Genomic DNA, 16,183 nt, shown 5'->3' on the forward strand with positions numbered 1-16,183 from the left:
GGCAATTACAAATTTCAATCCACAAAAAAATAAAAAATGCCTATTGTAATAGTAGTGAGCAAAATATTGTACAGAACTGGCTATGCCGTAAATAACCAGACTTCAGTTCACTGGCAACTGAAGCAAAATTAAATGCCTAAAATAAGCGTGTATAAATGATTATGGTTACAAATCTTATCCTGTAGTGGTTACAGATAACATTCTAAAAAAAATTGAGAGAGAGTTTAAACTTCAACTAAAAATTCACTTCCTTTCCTGCTAAAATCCATTATGTATAGTTTGCATAAAGAGTTTTTGAAAAAGCAAAACCAGTAAAACTAAATAAAGACTGTTGGTGTACTGTAGCAACAATTGGTGCAGCAACAGGATGTGGATATGACACACACACACAAAATAGAACCAACACTCAACCACAAGGACGAAACCTTAACATCAGTCTTTGAAAATTGAAATTGGATTTAAGGATGCCAGGAAGTTGCAGGACCTAATCGCAGAATCCACACTGCTATAATAAGCAAAAATAGATTTGAGAATCTGTTTTTATATAATATACAGTAAACATTCACTCACTTTTCCAAAATAATATAACAACCTGTAACACGGATAGTTTTCCAGCTTCATAGATACCAAGGAGGTGATTATATAAAAAATATTTTACACAGGGCCTGAGAATTGGACGATGCAGATATAGGTACAGAGCTTTACATGGCATACAGTTTTAATTCTGCTGTTTCTCTTGTATTAATACCATACAAGATCGGCTTAAATCAAACCATTAAGGAAGTAACAGTGGAATTTTCTGCTTTGCCCTTCCCCTCCCAACTTCAGGTTGCCTCACCTACATACCTCCTTATATAGAACCACAGGCAGAACTGACAAGTAATAACTATGTCAGGCCTAGTGCTCACCTCCCCTGGAACAACATTTAAAATTCCAGCTATCACGCTCAAGTTCTAAAATGTTGAATCTAGGAAACTAATAGATGCCCTCAGCTGGCTCTTCCTGTGTTGGGGCAACAGGAAAACTAAACAGTGCTGGCTATAAAAACTGTTTGGTTTTAATATGTAAGTCTTTTAAAAAAATCCAAATGTGGTAAAAGGAAACACTGCAGTGTATACTACTTTTTTAAAAAAAGCAATCTTGCCCCACCCAAATTTTCCACAAAAAAGTAATAAAAACACTAGAAAAAATGCCTGGTGAAGGGGACTATCCCTTCCCTTTAACAAATTCTCCAGCTCCAACTGACTTAGCAAGTGGTTGGAAGAGAGCAGATTATGTGAACATCTTTTTGAGACAGAATAACAAAAGTGGTTATATGGTGCATACATCCATTTAGATTATAGTCAATTCAAGATAGCGTAGGCATTCATTGGATCACTAAAACCAAAGTTTCTCAGAAGTAGTCTTGTCTGGAAATTCTAAATAAATCACTCAATAGTTCTTTGCCACAATAACCCAAAGAATCAATTAAGAGCAAGTATGACAGACAATTGCATCTTTATCAGAAATGATAATAAAAAGATAGTATTACAGGGACCCAGAGATACAGGTAACAATTTGATTTTTAATTCTTGATTTAAATTTGAGCTTTAATGTAGGCAACGGAGGTTCAAATATCTCCTTAAATTTAAGAAGTCCATGGTAATCTTAGGAAAAGGCTTCATCTCTTAGTTCAGGGGTGTTAAACTGCCGGAGGCCGCGCCCATCCCAACTCAGACAATGTGAAAAAAGTCACAATATGTCACAACATGTCACGTGATGCGGCGAGTCTGACAGCCGTGTCTTAGTTTGATCCACTTGCAAAAGATACAGAGATTGAATATTGTGGATGGACAACAGAAAAGAATACAGCTGTTAACATGGAAAAAAGTTTTCAGGAAAACCCTGGAGCAGAGATCTTTCATTCTATATCATATTCTTCATACTGTTGCATATTTATATGCAATATTGCACACAAACATTATGCAATATGCAATAATGAGGTATTTATTGCTAGAGTAAAATAAATTTAAATAAGAATTAGGTTATTGCTTAAGGTTTCCAGCAAAGAAGAATATCTTACAAAAACAAAATAGTTAAAACTAGAGAGATACAAATATAACATTGTAGTATAGTACTTTCTTTTCCCCTTTCTTGGTATTCCTGGGGATTCAAAGTAGACCCTGTTTCAAAACATTGATTACACTCCAAATAAATCACCTCTACAATGTAGAAAGCGCAATGGACACAGCTGGAAGTTCTCTCTACAGAATTCTCTGCCACAGAGCAATCTTCAAAAGAAACTTCCAACTGTGCCTGTTGTTTCTTTTACTCAGTTTATTTGGATCACAGCCAGTATCTTCAAGAGGAAAGTTAGACACCAATGATCTTTTGTTTTTACTGAACCCTAAATACTAAAGCAGCATGTTTTTAAAATAAATCTACAAGTAGTCTCTGCTGTTTTTCACTGGGAACTAGTTGGATGTGCAGCATCTTCAATTTTACAGATGACTTTAAAGCTCCTTTTATCTTCCAAATCAACACAAATGCCTTCATCAATGCTCAAGTCCTTAAAGATGCACGTGCTTTATCAAGTATTTCTTTTCTTATCTTGGGGTAATTTGGATGTGCTTCTAAAACCTGTTGAATGAACAAAAAACTTGCACTGAGACTGCTTTTCAAGCTACAAGTTAACTTTAAAAGAGATGTAAATGTATTGTCTATATTTACTCCACCATAAGGTTATATATTTGCTTTATTCTGATTCTGATTCCTAATATGCAAAAAACTCCCCATTCATTATCAGATAATCAGTGGAGCTTACCTTATGACAAATAGTGATAGCATCAATATGTCTCTTGGCTTTCAGATAATTAAAAGCTAGCTTGAAACCTGAAAAAGCAGAATGATACAGATTTTGCTTTGGAGTTTTTTAAGAAAATAAAAACAAAGAACTAGGATGATATGTGCATGTTTGTCTCTCCAGTTTAAATTATGGTACAAATGGAAGATTTTAAAATAAGATAAGCTGCTGGTCTGTTATACATAATTTTCATATCAGTCAAAATTACTCTCAAGTTCAAAATCTTTTACAACAACAAAACAGGAAAAGAAAGGACAAACCATAGAGAAGTTTTTCCTTTAATTTCCCATCACACATCTCCTTTCATTCACATTTTCTGACTGGAAAAAGTTAATTTCGTAGTTGCTTACTACAACACTTTCCTTTCAGCTGGTTTGAAAAGAACATCCCAATCAATTTCCCAGCCTCTTCTGCATGAAATATCAAATCAAATATCTTTATTATGGTCTTTGACCAGCCTTTTACATAATAATAATAATAATAATAATAATAATAATAATAATAATAATAATAATAATAATAATACAGCGAAAGAAGGAACAGTTTAATACAACAATTAGTTAGGAAAGGGAAAAAATAATGGGACAATAAAACAGCATGTTTAATTTAAAAAAATGCACAGTTGTGGGACTTGGTTAAAAAAAATGGCCATCTGATGTGTAAGTGTAGGGTTAGTGTCCCTTAAAAGATAATGAACATAAAATTTATCTGCATGGCCCTTGTATTTGGAAATGATTGGTGAAATCAAAGCATGTCTTGGGGCATTGTAGACGGGGCATCTTATTCACAGAGACGTTGCCCCTGTGGTTCTAGGGAGGTAGAAACCCTCACCCAAGTTCTCATACCATGCATGAAATAATCCTCAACGGGTTCTATGGAACTGAGGAAATTTGAATTTAGCACAATTAGGTGTATTTATATTAACTTTGTTCAGCTTAGAAAGTGCTGAGCTATATTGTAAGTGATAACAAGCCAGCTTGTTATGGAGCTTGGGCTGGGACAATCTCAGTGTAGATTCTTTTTACGGAGTTCACTCTGGAATCGATTACATTTCAGTATTAGGTATACAGCATTCCTCAGTGGCTTCATGGAATGAAGAATGCATTGTAACAACATGGATTTGAGCTCCAAGGCCAAGCAGAAGAAAAGGGCTTGTGGATTTAAGAATTGAATACAGAAACCTACACTCATCTCCCAAATGCAAGTGAATTTACTCCTTTTCAGGTCCTACAAATACCAAAGAGGACTAGAGTAAACAAAAGGGGAGGGAGCTGAACCCCACCAAATTCTACAAATGTTGAAGCTGGTAGCATTTTTCTCCTCTCAAAATTTAAGAACTTTGGAAGGAATAAATGAGAGGATAGCTTGATTTCCTTGAAAGCAAGCTTGTTTCTGTCCACAAGGAAATTAAGTAACTTCCTTTCAACTAAATTCTACCTCAGCCAACCTGACAGTTCTTAGAACCACACTGCTCTCTGCTGCCAACAATCTCCAATAGCACAAAATCAGCTGTCATACATAGTACTTCACCTCATCAATTTGAAAAATGGAGGGGTCTTCTCCAGAAATCCAAGTGATGATGTATCCAAATATGTACTTTTTCCATCTGGATGCATGATGCCTGTTTATGAATGCCTATTATAAATTGTGTGTGTGTGTGCGCGCGTGCATGTGTGTGTGTGTGTATGCACGCATGCACAAAAAGCTCTTCTGAAAAGTATGCTATTCCAGGATGAAAACATGTACTCTCCATTAATTGCATTACTGGCTTTCCAAATATTTTTAAAAGAGACAGGTACCAATTTTAGAAAAAAACTAACAATTTTTCTATTACATAATGTTATTTCAATATGATTTACACTGCAATAAATACATGCATCATACTTATAAAAAGGAGGAATGGCCTTTTATGTTTTCTGAATTGCTATTTTTTTTTGTTCTGTTATGCTAATTTAACAGAGGACTGCTTCTTGATAAAATCAACCACAATTTGTTAGCCTGCAGCACAGTGCCTTATATACCTGCTCAAAAGTAGATTGCCAAGCAAACATATGTAGCATCAAGTTAGATGACAGCTGTGGGGTTGTTAATACATTTGGCTAATTTTAGATACATTCAAATAGATTTCTACTATTTGAAAGAACATATTTTCCAATTAAAAGTACTAAACTGAACACAGATCTTGACATCAAGGCTAAAATAGAAATGTTTAAAGAACAAATCATGCACATTTTATTGAAGCACTGGCAGTGGCTATCTCTCTCTTCAATATTTTGCTTTCAGTAGGCTGAGACCACAATTTACAATAGGTGTTCTAATACCAATTCCCTAATATTCTAATGCTAGGTATCATATTGACCCAGACTTAGGGGACAGTAGCAATTGTGAATACGTGCAGATGGCCCCACTATTTCTGACCACTTGCAGAACCATGAATGCAAGGTCATAACAGGACAGCAAAGGAAACACCCAATATCCTAACCCACCCGGGAACATATGGTGTCTTAGGGAAACACCCAAGCCACCCAAAAAGGAACATTTCTAGCTACTTCTGCTTTCTTTCTTCTTATTAGTCTTTATCTTATGTGTGTCAGCTTTGCTGGGTGAATTGCTTATGTAATCAAAGTAGGTATAAAAATAAGGTTTTTCTGATATTTGAGGCTTTTTCTCTCTTTTAGAGAAGCCCGTCTTTGTTCAGCTGAATAAAAACGTAAATCTTGGAGGCAACTTCTGGTTTCCTGTATTTTTTATCAAGCAAAATGAACCTGCATATCAATCAGAGCAGATGAAAAATGATCTGATAAAGAATAGGAGAACATATAATCTGACCTGATGATAAGTGCATGTTTCCCCTTTCCAAACTCTGCAAGATTCATAAATGATTTGTCTTGGCTGGTAATAATTATTGGAAAACCACAAAAAGCAAATGCCAAGAATAGACCTACCAATGGCTGGATTGGTTTGGTTCCCATATTTCCAGGCCATCTCATAGTTTATAGCTGCATCTCTGTAAGCTTGCTCTTTTTCCATAATGTATCCCATATATTCATAAGCTTTGCAACAGGACTAAAACAAAACAAAACAAGGATGTTATTTCTAAAGTTAGAATCCTGTTATTAAAATAATAAGCTAGTTCGGGGCTTTTTCTAAAAAGTATTGTGAGGATGTTAGACTAAACCAGAACTTTCCCTTTGTTTGCTAATACAGGTAGTCCTCGATTCACGACCTCAAATGAGCCCAACATTTCTGTTGGTAAGTGAGACATTTGGTAAGTGAGTTTTACCCCAGTTCACAATCTTTTTTCTTTTGCCACAGTTGTTAAATAAATCACTGCAATTGTTAAATTAGTAACATTTTTTGTTAAGTGTATCTGGCTACCCCATTGACTTTGCTTGTCAGGTGGTCACAAAAGGTGATCACATGACCTCGGGACATTGCAACCGTCATGAGTCAGTTGTTAAGCATCTGGATTCTGATCACATGACCATGGGAATGCTGCAATGGTTGTAAATGTGAAAAATGGTCATCAAGTCACTTTTTCCAATGACATAACTTTAAAAGGTCACCAAATGAACTGTTGTAAGTCAAGGACTACCTCTAAAGGAAATAACATGGAAGAATTCCTTGAACAGCCTGTTGTGATCCGTGCCAGCCAGTGGAGCCAGCAGCTGAGTCCGGGGATTCGGAGGAGGAGGAGGAGGGGCCTGGAGAGCCATCAGAGTAGGAGGAAGGCTCTGATGAGCTCCAGGACTTACAATCTGATGAACAGCCTGGCCCGTCCACTCGTGCTCAGGCTGAGACCCAGCTGTGCTGGGAAGCTGAGTCAGACTCTGAGGACTCACAGTTGGAAGACATAGACCAGTGGTGGCGAACCTATGGCACACGTGCCAGAGGCAGCACTCAGAGCCCTCTGTGGGCACACACGCCGTTGCCTCAGCAGAGTTCACCAGAGTAGCGAGCACATGGCGTTTGGAAGCGACGGAGCAGGAAGTGAATGAGCAAGCGGCGTTGGCTCCCCGGGGATGCTCTGGAGATGGTGAGGGACTGGCCCCGGCCACACTCACTCAGTCTGCCGTGACCACTGCAGCCATGCCCATCCAGTGGGCCATGCCCCCCACCCTCCCTGAGGGCACCACAGTGCTGATGCAGCCCTGGCACTTTGCGATAAATAAGTGGGTTTTGGGTTGCAGTTTGGACACTCGGTCTCTAAAAGGTTTGCCATCACTGTCATAGACAGTCACAAATGCAGACAGGCAACAAGAGCAGGACAGAGGGACACAATGGGGCGACTCCAAGGGAGGAGGAGATAGTATTGAGAAGCCACGCCTTGGGGCTGCATAATAAAAAGGGAAGGTGTGGGCGGTGCTGGTTGCTGAAGGCAACTATTTGCAAAGGACTTAAGTTTCATGGAATCATGTTCTGTTTGTCTTGCCTGTGAACAATTCTGTTTGAATCATGTTGTTTGCCTTGGGACAATTCTCCATTTGCATCGTGTTTTGTTTGCCTTTGCTTTTGGAACATTTTGCAGATCTGTACTTAATTGATAAAAGGGGTTTATTTTTCCTGCATTTCCAGTCTATTTGTTTTTTTTTTTATTAAGAATTTTTGAAAAGTTTTTACAAAAAACAAAAAGAACAACAACAAAACAATAAAACAACCCTCAACCCCTCCCAAACCACCCCCTCCATCCTCCCCGAGCTTCCCAAAGCTGAATATAGGCTTAACTACAATTATAAAAATCCTAAGAAAAATTAAACAACTTATAAGCTAATTAACAATAAAATATATATAACAAAAGAAACATAAACATTAAAAAGAAAAGATACTTGAAAAAGAAGAGGAAAAAAAAGGAGAAAAGAAATAAAAAAGAAGAAGAAAAGAGTCTATTTGTTAAAAGAGGGGTTTGCCCTTGTGCGTTAACAAGGACTCACATAGGCTGGGACAGAACACAGCCAAGGACGGCAAGGAAACCTATGATGAGCTATAACTGTAGCCATAAGCCTCTTCCTCTTAAGTGCTCCTTACAAATTTCAAGAGATAGATTAACCAATTAATAGTTTTAAAATGGTTTCTAGTTTATTAATTACCCTGTTGTGACGAAGGCACCGCTTTAGTAATTCGCTCGCCATGTCATATTTGGAAGACTGAATGTAAATATCTGCAAGCAAAAGCCAACTTTTTTCAAACTCTTCGGCATCAATGGGATTCCAGTTCATTTTTGAAATTCTCTTCAATTGGTTTCTGGCTCTTGGGGTTTGCTTTAAAATCATGTACGCTGTAGCCATTCCCAAAAGCGCCGGGACATGATCCTTCTGCAACAATAGATGGAACAGAGAAGATAAACTGAGAATGATGGTGAACCTTTTAGACACCGAGTGCCCCAAAACTGCCCCGCCTCGCCCGCTCCGCCTGCTCCTGCATTCCCCTCACCCGCAGGGCCACCTACCACCTCCACGGCCCACCGCAGATCGCCCAGGCAGCCCTGCAGTGCCATGGTGGCTATGCCCTCTGCCCATGCCCCACAGCATCACCTGCGCGCGACAGGGTGCAAGGGCGGAGTCTTGTCTCTGCTGCCCAGCTGCCATATCCTTGGCTGCGCTGCTTCATACGGGCCACGCCCGGGGGTAACACTCCAGGCGTCTGCTGGTGAGGGGGCTGCAGCGGGAGGCGGGGCTAGGGTGATGGTGCGTGTGCCCACAGAGATGGCTCTGAGTGTCACCTCTGGCACGCATGCTATAGGTTCGCCATCACTGCTCTAGATGTTCAACTGAACAAATGTTTTCAACAACTTACCTCATTAGTAACAATTTCTGTAAAGGCATGTAGTGCTCGCTCAACATTTGATTTTTGTTTAGTTGCCATTAAACAGTAATTTTCCATTATGCCAAGCTGAACATGACCTTGAGCAGTCTGAGGTTTCAATTCTTTTAGGAGTTTTTCTGCTGTTCTCACAGCCAGCTGGACTGATTCTTGCTTTTCTGTAGAACTGCTAGATATAAGAAAAAAACATTAAGGCTTTATTTTAGAATGCATTAGCAGCAGGTGGAAAAGAGACATTCTTTCATGTATTCAAGATAGAAATGCAAAAAGTATTTAACAGCACTTTTCAGTTTAATGCACAGAGAGAAGTGGTGCTTCTTCAATGCACCATAATGCTCATATTGTATCAGTCGCTTGGCTTAAGCCCTCTTTTGAAGGTTTATTGAAAATTGGCTTTGGAAGTAGAATTTGGTTTTATGATGTTAATGTCAATGCTTCATCAGCTATGAATCCATTTATAAGGCAAATCCATTCTGTAAAAAAGGGCAAGCCTACAACATGCCTCTTTCCTTTTGTTCTCTGAATGTTTGAAGATGGATTTCAGTCTTTCTTGTTGAGGGCGGAAAAGGAAAAAAAATGTTGACAAAAGAAGTAAACAACTGTACAGTTAGAGAAGTTGTTTTCCTGTTTTATTGAATTAGCTAGATAAGATTTGAAGGCTTTTACATGTCTTCAATGTAAGGTTGGGCTGAAATAGAAATCACCCTTTGAAAATTTAAACCACCAAACAAGTTTTTTTTTTTAAGCATCAGGTGCTTCTTAACACTGTTATCTAATAATGCACAGGATGAATTGACACAAATTTACTGCTTCATCCTATGCTGTTTGCACCCAAAAACAAATTGGAGGGGTTCTTCCAAACATGATTGACTGCATTCATTGAACAGGATACCATGTTAAAGTAGTAGGAGTCGTCATCACTTACTCTGTGTCACCATCCAGATGTTCAAATACCTCACCTCCAATCGTTTCATTGTCAGGGTTTAAGCAAATTTCAATCATATTATACACTGCATTTTGTCCCCAATCATTATCCTTTCTTGCTTTGTTAAAATGTCGAAGGGCATCATTTGGTTCACCAGTGTACCTAGCAAAAAAATTAAACTTAACGTCTTGTGCGAAAGGATTTTTTTTAAAAAAACAACCCTTTAGATTTACTGTAGTTACTGCGTTTACATATTACAACTTCAGACTTTAGTAAACATGAAGTTCTCAATTTATTGTGATTTCATAGAGGGAATGTAGGCCATAGGATCATACTAATAAAAGCTACTAGAGGAAATGAAATGCTAAAGAACAAAAAATGTTTCATTTCGTTCCCAGAAATTAAAAAGTAGCATGTTCAAACATAAGACAAGAATATAGTTGTAGCTAAGTGAAAAGTAGTCTTAGGGCATCAGACTAACAAAGCGTAATGCAGTAAGATTACAGTTGCTACTAAGGGAGATATCTTGACACACAGACTCAAGTCAGCTTTACACCAGGTTTATTTTTTAAATCACATTTAGCAAATTAACTAGCTTCTCTGTGTAAAACATGTGGCATCAAATCTCTCTGTCAAATATGATAATAGAATAAAAGTGCTAATTCTAAGATTGACAGGTAATCCTTTATAGGAGAAACATAATCTGTTCTACATCACGTCATTACAACCAAGAATCATCATCAAATAAAAATTCAATGTATGGGTCAACCATTCACTGTACATTTACACACTTATCTTCTATTAAAGTATATATCCAATTAGCATTTGATTACAGCACATCACCATTCGTCATTACCTTGATCTGCAGAACCGTGCAATATTTTTAACCTGTTGTACTAGCCTAATACGAGTAGAGGATGTGTACCTCTATATATTATATTATATTATATTATATTATATTAATTATATTTTATTATATTATATTATATTATTAATTATTGTACTGTAGAGGGACGCATCCTGCCACTGTATGTCTAAACTCAAAGTGGCTGAGTTTATACAATACATTAAGCTTAAACTAAAAGAGCCACACAAACACTTAGTGAAATGTATGAATCTATCTACAGAGACAAGAGGTTAAGGAGGAATAGCATCTTGTGGCTCAAGGATGTTGGGAGGGGGGAAAGAGGAAAATGCAGAAAAAAGCATATTTTTCTAGCATCAGGAATCAGTCGTGGTGCATGTATGATACAGATACACTAACTGAACTTGCTTGGCTAATATTTCATAAAGGCAAATAAAAAAGACTTGTTTTTCCAGCTTTCTTTTTTTTTTTCTTAGTACTCTTCTAGCTATACCTACCACAAATACAATCCTTTGCAATAATGAAAACCTGAATCAACTTTTGTCCTTGGGGAATGTTTCTCAGCCATTGCAAGGAATCTTGGAACTTCCTCTAATTTTCCAGCTCTTCTTAACAGATCAATTAAACGAGAGAGTGTAGTATAATTGTCTAAGCACATGATAATGAAGAGTAATTATGTGTTAATATATGTTCAGATCACATAAAGCAACTGTCTTTTTTTTAAAAGCATACATATGTAAACACACACATACACACCCAGAACAAACATGAACACCAAAGAAAATAAGAAAGCCAACCCTCCCAAGTCATACGTTCTTCACTCTGTAAAGAGACAAGCCTACAAGCATAGCCCTGGCCTCCTCCATCACACTCACACACCTTTACTTTTGCTGCAGGGGAAGGGCAGGTAGGGAGAGAAGATGAGACAATAGCTAAGCCTGGCCTGTGCAGCTAAGAACTCTGATACCGTAGCTGAAAACAAAAGAATTATAGGCACCATGTTATTCTTCCTTACTCTGTTCCTTTGTATTACAGGAACACCTAAGTAAAGCTCAAAATGTTTGGAGAATGCTCCTCTTGTTATACAATAATCACATCATCACTTCCAATCGACAAATATTAAATGTATCTCTTTTTGTTTTTTAGAACATGAACATTCTTATTTTTTAAAAAACAAATTCTCAGAACACTCCTTTTAGCTTTTTATCCCAATCACATTAAGGACTTCAAGAATTCATGGAAGACCAGATTGGTACAACCAATGCAGAAAGATAATTTATTTCCTTAAAAAAGTTACATAATATATTCTCTTTTCTTCCGTCTTCTTGTCCCCTGCCCCTGGAAACTCTTTACTGGGAGCACCCTTAACACCCTCGATTCAGCCAAATAGCTGACACTTCTCATCCGGACTGTGAAAGCTATTGCTACAAATAATTCTGTCAGCTTGCAAAGTGTCTAAATGTTCTTTGTTAAATTGACCTTAATATTTGAGTAGTACATAGCCTACTTCCTATTCTGACTGGAATTCTGTTTTCCTGTGGTAAAGCAAATACAGGTGCTTTAAACAATAAAGCCCATGGAGGCAAGACAAAACAGAATTATTGTATAATGGGCTCTGCAAATTATGTAAATATATTCTCCTTTCATCTACTTTTTTTAAAAGGCCATTATGGTTTAGAAAACTTTTTCTCATCTGATCTTGAACACAGCGGATTGTCCTGTCACACTTCTGGGTAATATTTCATTTCTAATCATTTGTGGGGGAAAATTGGTTCCTTTCAGCCCTTTCTCATGATTTGTTTGATTTTGAATGAGGCTTGTAAGAAAAGAACAACAAAAGGCTTCAATGCTCACCGGGATGGCGGTCCAAAAGCTGCTGGAAATGAAACACAGCCTGCTCATAGTCCTGTTTCTTGAACACGAGGTCAGCCATCATCTACAAGAATTAAAGCAGCCAGGCTCACTGATCAGAGGAAAGCGCACAGCCTGCTCTGCACTGAGGTAATCTTGCAAACATCGGCCTCTGGCAACACTGAATAAAAATTCAGTTGGGGGAAGACTTCTGAAGTCCTTTCCAGCTGTATAATTCTATAGGTTTGTTCTATATGGGCCAAATATTTCACCTAGCCAATGCTAGCGGTGTACCATAAATGTTTAAGGGAAAACAAATTACTCACTTTGATGGAGGATCGAATTTAAATGAGGCCAATGCTGCATTTTCTGTATTTTACTACACGCCAGAGGGAAGAAGCTTAGCATTCTTTTCCCATCAACGAATCCCATTAAAAATGACCTCCAGCGATGATATAAATGAAAGAGATTTGAAAATCTCAAAGCAATGGAAGGAATTTTCTTCTATTATTTATTTATTTATTATTTTATTTTTTATTTTTTTTCATTTCTATAGCTAGTCCATCTCAATAAATTGCTCTGGAGCCTACATCATAAAACAATTAAAACAACACAGAATAAATATATATGGTTGCTGAGTAAAACTACTGCCATAGCTGTTAAGATAGCCAAGAAATGGGGTCCTTAGCACACTCAGTGTCCCTGACCTAGGCGCCTAACCAGGTCTTCATGGACTTACAAAATACCAGAAGGGTCAGGGTCCTTCTTATCTCTGAAAGGAAAATATAGACAAGACAGAATATTCTTGTACAGACAGCATTCTGCATACCTCACGTTCCATGTTTTCAATTCCATTGACCAAATGACAAATTCCAACTTTCTTTTGGCCAGAAATGCTGGCAAATTCAAAACGCCATGCCCCTCGACACTCGCATTGTTAAATGAAGAGAAATTGCGGCCACTGATAGGTCACTCCTCTGTCCTAAACAACTGCATTGTTTTCAAGCCCCGAAGATAATTTACTATCCGGTGTGAATTATGATAATATTGTTGTGGGAATACTTCTGGACAAAACAGGCCTATTGTAACCTCCTTTCCAAATCACCCAAAGGACTAAGTTATGATCAGTGGTTGTATTTTTGATGTATAATTGTAAAAGAAATTAGAAGTAGATTGGGGATATACATAGGTTTATTAATACCCCTGAAAGTCTTTTTAGCATTTATTTTTCACTTAATTGCTACAGAGTTTTTTGGGGGAGAGGCGGCGGGGGGGAAGAGAGTGGCATTACATTTTAAAATGATTTTAAAACTCTTAATTTAGATTCCATTTTGACTACTATTTGTATCAGTGGTCGTCATTTTTGAGTATGTCTGAACGCAGGTTTGTTGCTGCGTTGGTAACAATGCAACAAACGTTTACACATTCCTTAAAAAAAAGAAAACAAGAATCATCCTAACTCACCATAGTGGCCGCTGCATTGTCTTGATCATTTTTTAGCAAGGCAGCACACTGGTGCTGGCATGCCTCCACTTCATCCAATGCAAGGTATAAACGGGAAAGTTCCAACATCACCTGAGAATCAAAGACAGGATCCTTACTGTTTTTCCAAATATGGCCACCTCCAAGCCTTTCCAAACAAACCTGAGGAAAAAAATTGGCTCAGCTTGGAGCTCAGCTGACCTTGTTGTCTGTCTCACAGTGCACAAGCGCTTCTTTGTAAAAAGTAATGGCTTTCTCATAGTTCCGCTGAGTTGCTGAATGCTTTGCTATCTCTGCACAAATTTCAGCTGCCAGTTGCTTCTGCAAAGGAACAGCATCCGGCTGCTCAATCTGAGTCCGCTTCAATACTTTGGCTTGCATCTCGCGAGCCTGATGAAAAAAAACAAACAACAAAAAAAAAAAAACCCAGCTTTTTTGGAAGTTTTTAAGAAGAGATTGGACAATCTTTTGTCTGAAATAGTCTAGGTGGGTTTTCTGCCTGAGCAGGGAGTTGAACTAGAAGACCTCCAAGGTCTCTTCCAATTATTCTATTCCATTCCATTCCATTCCATCCATTTCAGTAGGAGATTACAGGCAAGGAGATTGAGAGACAATTCTGAAGATGACTGAAGGTTTCTAAGACTCACAACTGTGCTCATTCTTGTTTTGATATGTTTCAGAGTAGGGGTTGTGTTGAACCAAGTTAGGCCAATGCTGTCTGTGGCTCTGTACTGCCTGCCGAAGGACACTCAAAGGTTGCAAGAAGGAGCCTTTCTATCCTCCATATGTCAGGGAGGGATTTTAGAACCTCAGGCACCCAGAGGACATTTGCTGCTTAGCTCTCACACGAGGACAAAGTGGCCAGATTGACTTTTGCTCTTAACTGGTGGAGAGATGCAGTAGAACGGTCCATCAGGGTGCTGTAGTGTGTCAACACTGAACATGGCACTTGGGGGACTCGGATTCTAGTCACCATCAGCCAAGTCCATCAAGCATTTCTCTCCTGACGCTCATTCCCCACCCCCAAAAAGGCTAAAGAGACAATATTGCATTGATTGACACCTTCTACATACAATCTGCATTTCCATCTTCTAATCACCTCAAGATTCTTCCCAAATCGCGACTTAACTGGAACTGCGATATATTGAAAAATGAGTGATCCAATTTTTCATTCAATTTTGGTGGAACATTAAACCATTACACTAAAACCACTGAGAGTCTTCACACATTTATAAACGCCTCTTTTTTTTTTACTGTATTATAAAAGTAAAAATCCTTCTTAAGACTGCTCCATAAAAGAGGTACTGTAGAGGAGAAAGAGAGTGAACATTCATCCTCTCCGGAGACATCATTATGGGCATCCTCAAAACACAGAACATATTACAGTTTGAAACAGAAAGAAAGAAAGACCTCGGATCATCATTAGAAGAAAAAAAAAACAAAACCCAAGGTCATTTCAATTATATATGCTTTAGCTGATTTAGGGTTTCTTTACTTGTTGCAAGGAAATAACAGCATCCACAGTTCTCTCCATTTTGCTGTAAACCTTTGCAAGAAGAACCAGGTACTGGATATCTTCCATCAGAGAAGACAAATCATTGCCTGTCGGAATACAAGGAGATGGAATTGGGAAACATGCATTACTACAGAGGGGGGCATTCAATGAAAATAAGGGCACTAAGGAAATTGAAGCAAGAGTTAGGAAAGAAATATAACCCCAAATAGCTCAATTAATTTGATCTGATTGAAAATGGGGCAACTGAGGTGGCATGGCAGAGAAAATTGCCAACATTCCCTCAGTATTTCTGTGAAACAGAAGGCTCTGTTCCATGAACAGTCCTTCCGGAGGCTCCCAGCACCCAAAAGTGTTTTTTTTTTAAATCTACTTAGCCTGTAACTATAAAGTGCTTGCATAAAATATGCAATTGAAGCAAGCTGACTAGTCAAATTTAAAATGCTTAAATAAGTTCTGGAAGTGTTTGCCTATTCCATGTATACAAACTTGGGAAATCTGAAACAAATGGGAGGTCTTACCAGGTTCATGATCTAAGACTTGCCGAAGAACCTTTTCTGCTTTGTCATGCTGGCTCAATTTTAGCAGTAGCTCAGCCAAGTCATAACAGAGGAAATTCTGCTGTCCAGTTTTCAGAGCAGCTTCATAGTAACTGATTGCCTAAAAACCAAAGATTCCTTCTGAAAATATGTTAAATGAAATTTCAAATGCATTTTTATAGGCTGATGCCTTTTCAAAACCTCTTAGATACTTAAGGAATAATGTTATCCAAAGACCCACATACAATCTACTTTTCAATGTATTCATATTTTGTTCCAGTTATAATTCCAGGCAATATGCATACAATAATTATGAAAAAAATAATATGCATATACAGAAAGCAAG

The 16,183-nt window shown here is 37.9% G+C and overlaps 1 protein-coding gene across 1 annotated transcript in view; it reads right to left on the reverse strand.

The window, feature by feature from the left end:
- Positions 1-521: 521 nt before the first annotated feature.
- TTC21B (tetratricopeptide repeat domain 21B) overlaps positions 522-16,183 on the reverse strand; it is a 46,820-nt gene continuing 31,158 nt past the window's right edge. Inside the window, exons 18-29 of the mRNA XM_039332215.1 lie at positions 15,820-15,958; positions 15,281-15,387; positions 13,987-14,175; positions 13,768-13,878; positions 12,307-12,388; positions 10,950-11,100; positions 9,588-9,749; positions 8,636-8,831; positions 7,930-8,154; positions 5,788-5,908; positions 2,804-2,871; positions 522-2,619 (exon numbers count right to left, since the gene is read on the reverse strand). Of these exons, the coding sequence (XP_039188149.1) occupies positions 2,542-2,619; positions 2,804-2,871; positions 5,788-5,908; positions 7,930-8,154; positions 8,636-8,831; positions 9,588-9,749; positions 10,950-11,100; positions 12,307-12,388; positions 13,768-13,878; positions 13,987-14,175; positions 15,281-15,387; positions 15,820-15,958 (1,629 nt within the window). The 3' untranslated portion in view covers positions 522-2,541. The remainder of the gene's footprint in view (positions 2,620-2,803; positions 2,872-5,787; positions 5,909-7,929; positions 8,155-8,635; positions 8,832-9,587; positions 9,750-10,949; positions 11,101-12,306; positions 12,389-13,767; positions 13,879-13,986; positions 14,176-15,280; positions 15,388-15,819; positions 15,959-16,183) is intronic.

This window comes from Crotalus tigris, unplaced genomic scaffold (genome assembly GCF_016545835.1).
Source record: "Crotalus tigris isolate CLP2741 ecotype Arizona unplaced genomic scaffold, ASM1654583v1 scf7180000024454.734221, whole genome shotgun sequence".
Taxonomy (NCBI): domain Eukaryota; kingdom Metazoa; phylum Chordata; class Lepidosauria; order Squamata; family Viperidae; genus Crotalus; species Crotalus tigris.